Source organism: Limulus polyphemus, unplaced genomic scaffold (genome assembly GCF_000517525.1).
Source record: "Limulus polyphemus unplaced genomic scaffold, Limulus_polyphemus-2.1.2 Scaffold1973, whole genome shotgun sequence".
Taxonomy (NCBI): Eukaryota; Metazoa; Arthropoda; class Merostomata; order Xiphosura; family Limulidae; genus Limulus; species Limulus polyphemus.
In genome coordinates this window covers 144931-153995 of record NW_013667583.1, presented here as the reverse complement: position 1 = coordinate 153995, position 9065 = coordinate 144931, and the positions used below count along the sequence as shown (strand labels likewise).

Sequence of the window (9065 nt, the reverse complement as noted above, 5' to 3'; positions counted from 1 at the left end):
AGAAACCGGGTTTCGATACCCGTGGTGGGCAGAGCACAGATAGTCCTTGTGTAGCTTTGTGTATAATTAAAAAACAACTACAACAAACAACATCTTTCAATGAGAATAAAATCATTATTTATCCGTATTCGAGAAAATATAACAAGTGTTTTAAAATGTGTAACAGTCCGAAGATTTAATAATGATTTTGAAAAATATGTTTTCGTGCTATAATATACTATAGGTAGGGTATACGAGTGATATTTATGGTTGTTGGTTCATAGTTCAATCGCAAGTGGCATATAAACATGCTATCGCAGAAAGTAAATTACTAATAGCTACGTTTTATGAGGACTCTGAGTGTGTGTATTACTATTGTTTTTTACAAGCAAGACGAGTTTACTTTCCAACGTAACAATTTTGTAAGTACTTATATGATAACAGTCAGAAACAGAGGTAATTTTTCCTGATATTATCTGTTTAAAAAAAGGGCTTTAAGTTGGTTTAAACTAATGTCCAGACGATGTGTAAATTAATAAAAAAATACTAGAAGAAACATAAGGCACTTTTTAGCCGACACGTCATTTAAAGTACATAATGAATTTAATTAATATAGCATTGGTTTATCCAAAGGCTGGAGCTAATGTCTATAACACAGATTAGTTTTAAAATGTATTATATATTTTTATTTATTGGAAAACTATAACTTGTGTTTCTACCATAATGAACTAATCGAATTCAAGATTTAAAAAGTAAAACTATTTCACACAATTCTGTCAATAGATGGCGCTACAAAATAAAAGAATTTACTTGCGATAGTTATTAAAATTTGCAAACAACATATTAGTCATAACACTCTACAAAATCAGTAAACTCCTATCTTATTACTTTGTATCATTACAGTGTTTCCGATTTTGGAAGCGACTTTGAAAAGTGCAGAAAATATTCTTAAAACATCAAGCATGCCAACAGTATTTTTATAGTTCCTAACTTCAAATCTTAAAAACAAAACAGCCCAACTTTAGTCTGATTTTTATGTCACTGTTTGTTAGACTTAAAATAATTTAATTACAAGGTTCCATATTAAAAATATATGTTTGAAATTAAGCCAATAAGCTCACTTTATTTAAATAAGAAAAATCTCAACCCAATTTCGAGTAATATTCCAGCAAAGCTACAGTCTAAACTGTTAATATGTTATGAATCAAAATATAGATAAAAACATAAAATACAAAATTCAGTTCAAAGTAGAAAATATAAATGGATTTATTCCGATAACTCTGAATAAACTGCAACTGAATACAAAATGGTTTGAAGTTGAACTAGATTTTCCAAGGCCACTAAAAAAATAAATACCGATTATGAAATATTTATAACACAGGCAGAATGTTTTTATCAAACCAGTTTCTTCTACGACTATCACGAAAGCTTCTATACATGTATAATTGGGTAATTGTTTCGTCAATGACTGAGGAAAGAGTGGAAAGATAAGGTTTGCATTAGAGATGAAAATAGTTTAGATTAAGCATTCAGATATTCCCGCCTAGCTACACAAATATTACGATTACGACCATGAACCAAAGCGGAGGAATTCTCTTTTAGGCATAAACAGATAATAATGTATATAAGTCTACATAGATAAAATGTAAATTAGAAAACTCATACTTTATAATAAAAAATTTTGTTATACGAATTCGTGAAATTTATTCAAAGAATATAATAAAAAAGTGTAATTCCTTTGAGAAGAGTAAAAAGGTCTAAGTCGTGTTTAAACTTTTAATGTAAAGCGAGTTTATCTATTTTTTCAAGCGGAATAAGATCTATAGCAAATTTATTATTAGCAATTTTGCTTTTTGAGTGCAAATATTTCCTGTAAATAGCGCCAAATAACGCATAATTTGGATGATAAATAATCAACATAGTTTTTTGACTGTGTACAGAAACATCGATGAAGTCCTATACCTCCTTCCGTCAAACCAAACAAGCTACTTCACTATGGCAACAATCTACTTTAGATTATTACTTTGTTTCAGAAAAAAAAAAAATTTGATTTTTTGTGCAAAGTTACACAATAGGCTATTGTCCACCATGGAGATTCGAACCCTGAATTTTAGCATTGTAAGTCCGATCTTTCCTGCTGCTAACCCACCAATGTACAGCGAAGAAGTTTTTATTTATATCCCAAGTTGCTACAGAGTTTTAAAATGAGAAGAAAATAAAAGCTCATCAGAATTATTTTTTTCTATTCTTTTCACTAAAAATGACAAGAAAAAACTTCAATATGAAAGCCAGAAGAAGACTGACAAATATTAAAGAAGTCAGAAAAATGTTCTCTACTCTCTTGAAACAGAGAGAAAGGAAGTGAAAGAAGTGGAAAATGGTAATAGTTAACTGCTAACAATACGCCGATTTTAAAATCTGAAGGGAAAAAAAAAATCTGAATTACAAATGAAATGCTGTTGGTATGTAGTCATATCAAAAACTGCGTCTTAATTTAACATTAGGTAATAAGGTTTATTATTCTAACCCGTGTATCAGGACAGAACTTTTCTTGATGCGTTGGTTTAAGTAGCAGAAGAGCGGGCAGGCAGCTTTAGTCACACTCTTGCCTGCACTGGGATAGGAGAAGCAGCTATGAAGCATGCGTGTACTTCAAACAAGTCTTACGACGGTGAGTGGCGATACATCGTGGTCCTGTTCATATTTCAATGAATGTATGCCATAGGACGTTAGTGGAAAGTGCTAAAGTTAGGAGATTCAAGAACTGCCTGCTTGTGTCCATCTAGTGTCCATTACAGTGCATCCCATTGAAAAGGGGGTTAATAACAAACCTGCAATTTAATCTTTTCAACAGATGCAAGTGAACGAATGCGAGCAATAGCCATCACCGTGTATTTTTCACGTTATATTCAAGATACTAATTACTATAATATGGTAGCCAGAAGTGTTTAATTTACCCATTCTACATAAAGTTCGAATTCATTCTGCCATAAGTAAAATTCGGAATTATTTTTAAGTCTAGTTTCATTAGACGCACAGAGAACTGAGAACTAAAACTCGGGTTTTCTTCTACAATTTCTTACTGATTGAGTAGCCTGGCCAATTTTGGATTTTTATCGGACATGTTTTCATTATCTACGTATCTCGCTTTTAGCACGTGGTTGTGCCTCTGTCCATATCACACGCACGCTGTGTCTGCTAGCACGAGCAGACAACGTTTACAGAGTCTTCTAGGCCAGTCATCTTACTCGAGTTCTGTAACCCCAGAAAGTAAGGTAAACTGTTTCTTCTTCTTTCTTTTCTTTTATTATCAATTGATTTAGCGTACAAGCGTTCCTGAGAATTTGAGGGGCGTATCAACGCTTCTTTCTCTACAGTATATCATATGTTTGGTAGTCTTTTTCAGTTAACCTGTATGTAGTCTTTTTCAGTTAACCTGTATGTAGTCTTTGATGTGTATATGGTCTAAACATCTTCGTTAATTAAATTTCTTGAAAATGATATTTCTTTTTAAATTACCTTTTTAAAAACAAGATGTATATTGCGATAACCCTTACGATGTAGGATGTACATCTCGAATACCCAATGAAATTTCCTTTTCCTGGTATATTAAATCAAATATACTGAACACTTTTATTTTTCTAGAACTTACATAATGCTTTGAGCCGAGCCATGAACAATAATAATTTGGCAACTGTTCGTGGTTCTGCGAAATTTTCGAGGCTAAACAGTGATCCTGATTGATATCTTTACTGTGGCTGATTAGTAGTTAATTCGTTCTTGAATTTACGTGTCTTAAAATGCTTACAATCTAAAACGCTCAATAACATTTTTAAAAATCTAAAGGAGTTCATAGTTATCCAAACATATGGCATATGGAGTATATTTCACTTAGCTCAGAGACAATAAATTAAATTTTTTTGAATGTCTTAGCTGTTAGCAGCCATAACTGTGAGGTATGCGATTAGGTTAACAAGTGTGGCGTGAGTTCTTCACGAGAAAAACAACAAGAAAAGCCAATCAAACTTCATTTAACTTTTTTAGAATAGCATAACTCTGGACTCTGCGCGAGGGCAATTTTTATGTCAAGTGGTATATTAGATGTAAAGATTATAAGTGGTACACACTGGTATTGTCAGAAAATGCTATCCCTTCAGTCTTGTTTTTAACGAGTTGCAAAGCAAGCAGAAAAATTCCGAGTTATGATCCGGTCAGTCTGATTATCTATCATAACCTACTTCCAGCTTTATAGAAATGGACACTTGACTAATCGTAGTGATTTATGAGTACGGCCAAGATGGAAACGTTGATAGCTGGGTATGATCTAATGGTTAGATTGCTGGATTGTGGATCGTAAGGTCCAGGGTTCGAGCTTCATATCGCATTTTCAGCTATGTTGACTTCATGATTATTGACCGGTTGCTCTTACTCTGGTTAACAGTTCTAACTTAGTGATGCCCGAACCTTGGAATCTCTCACGTCGACAGTTAGAGCATGTGTTGCATAAGGTCTTGTGAAAATGCTAAAGGCAATAGTTGAATTAATGCGTAATGACATGTACAAAGGTTTATTTATTAATTAATTTAATTTATTTTATAATTCATTTGCTTAGTCTTTTAGTTAATATATTACTATGGCTCTTCGTATAAAAGTTTCGTATTTAAGTTAAGTTGGTTAAGTATTTCGATTCATTATATCTAAACTTATTCAATAACTTGAAACTTAAAGAATTCCTAAAATATAAATAGGACAACATTGTGCAATTAACTTTAATTAAAAATATAGGTAAAACAACGTTTACATTACACAATAAATATTTTTTTAGTTAAAAATAACTACATATTTCGGTAGCTTCCACTACCATCATGATGATGATGGTAGCAGAAGCTACCGAAACATGTTAAGTCATTTTTAGTTTTTAAAACATTTTATTGTGTAATGTAAACATTATTTTACCTATATTTTCAATTAAATAATTCATGTTTTGCATTGATTATTAAGTACTTTGATTAAGCCTACCTTATATTTCTGGCCTTAATTTCGGGACGCGTTAACACCAACTGATATTAATACGATCTACTTAACATTAAGTTTATGTTTGGTGACTATGTTTCAGTGTAAATCGTATTATGATTTTTATTCATCTTTATCTCAACTCCAATCAAACGAAGAGTAACTTAATATATAAATACATACAAGTTCCACTGAATAATGTGCTTTATGCACGGGTATTTCTGGTTTCAATTGTGATGAGAACAAATATAACAACTTCCGTGTGACTTATTTGTACAACACAAGGGAACATTGTTATTTAACGTGTGGAATTTGAAACTGGCCAAATACTTAAGTTAAACAAGCAAGGTTATTAAATATATATAAGAAACTCGGCAAAACTAGTTAGTGGTCGAAAAAAAAAATTAATACGTGGAAAGTCTTGCAAGAACACTTACAACAGAAAATCAATTTCATTCGTCTTTAGTTGAGAGGAGAGATTTATGTGACATGAATTTAGCGAGATATTATATTTGACTTTTGACACTTTAAATCAGCAATATATTGCACTTACGATCATGTGTACACTATATCATTATAAAGAAATTCGGACACTGCACCGTGAGAAGAGAGTTGTTGGGTTAATCACGTTTCTGGAGTCCATTTTTTAGTAGGGTGCGAGCCCACTTTCAGTGTTAATTACAACCTGGATTCTGTTTCTAATACTTGCTACCAACTGTTGCTGCACTGCTACTCCTCTTATGGAGCAGCTCCAAAATTAATGAAATTTATGAGGCTGTTCTTTCTGTTCCTTATTCAGAATTTCACAACGTCTTATAACAGCTGCAATGGATCCAGGTCGGGATTCTAATGCTACCCAACTATATTCTGGATGGTATTTTCCTCAAGCCATTGCTGAGAACAGAGTATGCTTTGGTATAATACGTTATGTTCTGTAAGAAGTACAGGCCTCCATTACAGAATTGCACGGGCGTATACTTTGCATCGTTGTACATAAAACGTCACAACAGAACAAGACTTCTATGGATCTCTGAAATCTCATCAGCAGAGTAACCCTAAATGAGTTCACACCTTGATATTACTCTTTTAGATAAAGATAACACAGTCATATTCAAGATGTTTATTGTGTTTGTATCAAATCTAAACCCACCCATCCAAAGTAAACAAGGAGTAGCATAATTCATCGTTCTAAATGATTGTCTTAATTTTTTCATCGCCCAACCTCAACGCTCAACGAACCATGAAAGCAAACGCTTTGCATTCACGGATATGATAAGTAGCTTATGGGCTGTAGCACATCCACGTAATCCGGCAGCGTGATATACTCTGCACACAGTGATTGTGATGATCTTCAGTTTGGAACTCTTATTAAAGTTCTGAGGGATAGAATTAAACTAAGATGTGAGGTTTTCTTTTCAAAGTTTACGTGGACCAAGAAGGGATTTATATTTTAGCCAGATGTCAATCCGATTGAATACGTTCATTGGTATCTCATTTCTTCAGCACATGACTTCTAGAGGATCTGGATACGAGCAACGAGCTGAAATATATCGGACACTCATTTCATCAATGTTACATCTAATAATTGCTCCGAGTTAAAGATTCGAGAGCTCTTCTTCTCGTGGTATCTCGATTCCTTCTAGTTAGTTGCATCAAATGTTGACCTTTTCAACCATAAGCAACATCTTATTGAATTCACATATAAATATAATGTAGGCAACATTATACATGTATTTAAAGAACAAATAACACACAAATATTCATTATATTCAAAAATAATAAAAATCTTTATTGTTATCATTACTCAGAAATGCAAAGTATAAATTAGTTTCATCACAAATGTTAGTATAACAACAGCCAATTTTCAAATAATACATATGAAATGTGTCTATATATTTAATTACGCTTTAATAGCGTTCCAAATTGGAGGATACTTTGTCATGAATAATCATTATATGAGAATAAAAACTGTACATTAAATACATGTTTTTTCACAAATACATTACTAGTATTTACAGTCTTGCTATTACCCAAAAGTCATGAACCATGCTTAGTCACATCGGAGGAAAATGTGGCATTTATAGACTCCAGATGGAGCAATCTCTGAAATATAAACATGGTAAAATATGGATATGTATTGCATGGTAACCTTAAAATTATTTACAGGGATTAACCTACTCCACCAGGCGTAGACCTGAGGGGGGGTGACGCCCACTCTGCTTCCCTGGTTTCTCCATCTAAGCTTACGTTGAGTTTTCTGTTTGGTATTTCACAGATTTATTAAATAATATTGAATCAACTTTGACGCAATTAGGTCTAGATTAGAAGCGTTTTCGAACAATTGCTATTTTCATTACAAGCAAAGGTTGGTTGGTTGGTTGTTTGGCGTTTTATGGCGCAAAGCAACTAGACAATGTGCGCTCACCAGCAAAGAGTGGAACTTCAGTCAATTGTTATGATGAGTATAGGAAGTATTGTCGTACATTATTTAAACTGCTTTTATCTCTGCAATAAGCCACAATTTTTGTTTAATCCACAGACCTGCAACTAATTTACAAATTAGTGAAACCCGATAAATAATTTAAGCGCGTGTTATGATTTGCTCAGTGGCACAATTCTGTTGGCAAGGTTTGCGTATTAAGGACAGGAACTGTGGCACAATTCTGTTGGCAAGGTTTGCGTATTAATAACAGGAACTGTGGCATTCATTAAAAGGAAGTTGTCTTCATTTAAAATGTCACATGCAAGTTTTCTAAGTTGCCTTTTTCTTTTTGCGAAAGCAAGCTTCTTCGAGGCTAAATATCTCACGCAACCACTACACGTGCAGAATGATATCGTGATTCATCAGATTATTGGTAAGAAACAAATAACGCTGTAACTATATCAAAGAAGTCGTTGTGATTATTTGAAAAGTATATCTAACTAGCTATGCTCATTACTGGTTATGTTTTTAGTTCTGATCTATGTAAGGATCCCGCTTTGATCAGAAGTTGATATTAATTAACCTTGAATATGAATATTATTCAGTTAAAGACCATTTTATACATTTTACGTGATGTTAACCCTAATGAGCATCAACTTCTCACTGTTTATAGAGAAATATGTTAACAGTATCAAACTAAAAATACTGAAAACTAAAATATACTCTTAACAGAAAACTGAACACCGAAAAACAATGTTGTAATTAATGATGTAGAAATTCTAGGTGTTAGGCACCTACGCACCTACCGTTATCATCTTGTATTAGAAGGAAAGTGTTTCCACATCAAGCAGAGCCGGGTGTGGCCTAGTGTTTAAGGTGCTCTGAGACTGTGAATCCGAGGGTTCATGTTTCGTGGCACGTTGCCACACACACACACAAAAACGCGCTCCGTACTTAGGAGCCATGGGTGCGTTATAAGACTGACAATCTAATCCCACAACTCGCTCAAACAATAGTATCTCAAGAGTTGGTGGTAGTAGATGCTATTGTGACTAGCTGCTACCTTGTATGTAGTCTATCACTTCAAATGTAATGACAGATATGCACAGATAGTCCCTTGCACATCAATTCAGAAACAAACAAGATACATCAAGCAAGAAATACAATCAACTGGTAAATCAACATATATATCCGTTTGAAGCTTATCTATTGAACTGTATTAAATAACGTAACATAATTATTATTAAGGTATGTCAGCTACACTGAATTCGCATCTTTACTATTTTCTCATTTTTTTTCTCTTTAAATAAAACTGGTTCGGTTTCCTTAATAACTCAAAGTTTCACTAATATTCAAATAGGTAAGAGTTTGAGTTCCGGTCTGTTATTAGTGCATAACAGCGATTACGCACAGAAAGAAGCAATGAGTAGTATTCAAATTGTTTTACGTTTTCCCTTTTCTTTTTTGCTTTGATTTAAGTCACCTAACCAGGGCCCGGCATGGCCAGGTGGTTAGGGCACTCGACTCGTACTCTGAGGATCGCGGGTTCGAATCCCCGTCCCACCAAACATGCTCGCCCTTTCAGCCGTGGGGGCGTTATAATGTTACGGTCAATCCCACTATTCGTTGGCAAAAGAGTAGCCCGAGAGTT

At 33.7% G+C, this 9065-nt stretch overlaps 1 protein-coding gene across 1 annotated transcript in view; it reads left to right on the top strand.

Moving 5' to 3' along the window:
• The first annotated feature begins 2538 nt into the window (after window positions 1–2538).
• Window positions 2539–9065, top strand: part of LOC106465534 — a 59489-nt gene continuing 52962 nt past the window's right edge. The window contains exon 1 of the mRNA XM_013925758.2: window positions 2539–3254. Within this exon, the coding sequence (XP_013781212.2) occupies window positions 3102–3254 (153 nt within the window). The 5' untranslated portion in view covers window positions 2539–3101. The remainder of the gene's footprint in view (window positions 3255–9065) is intronic.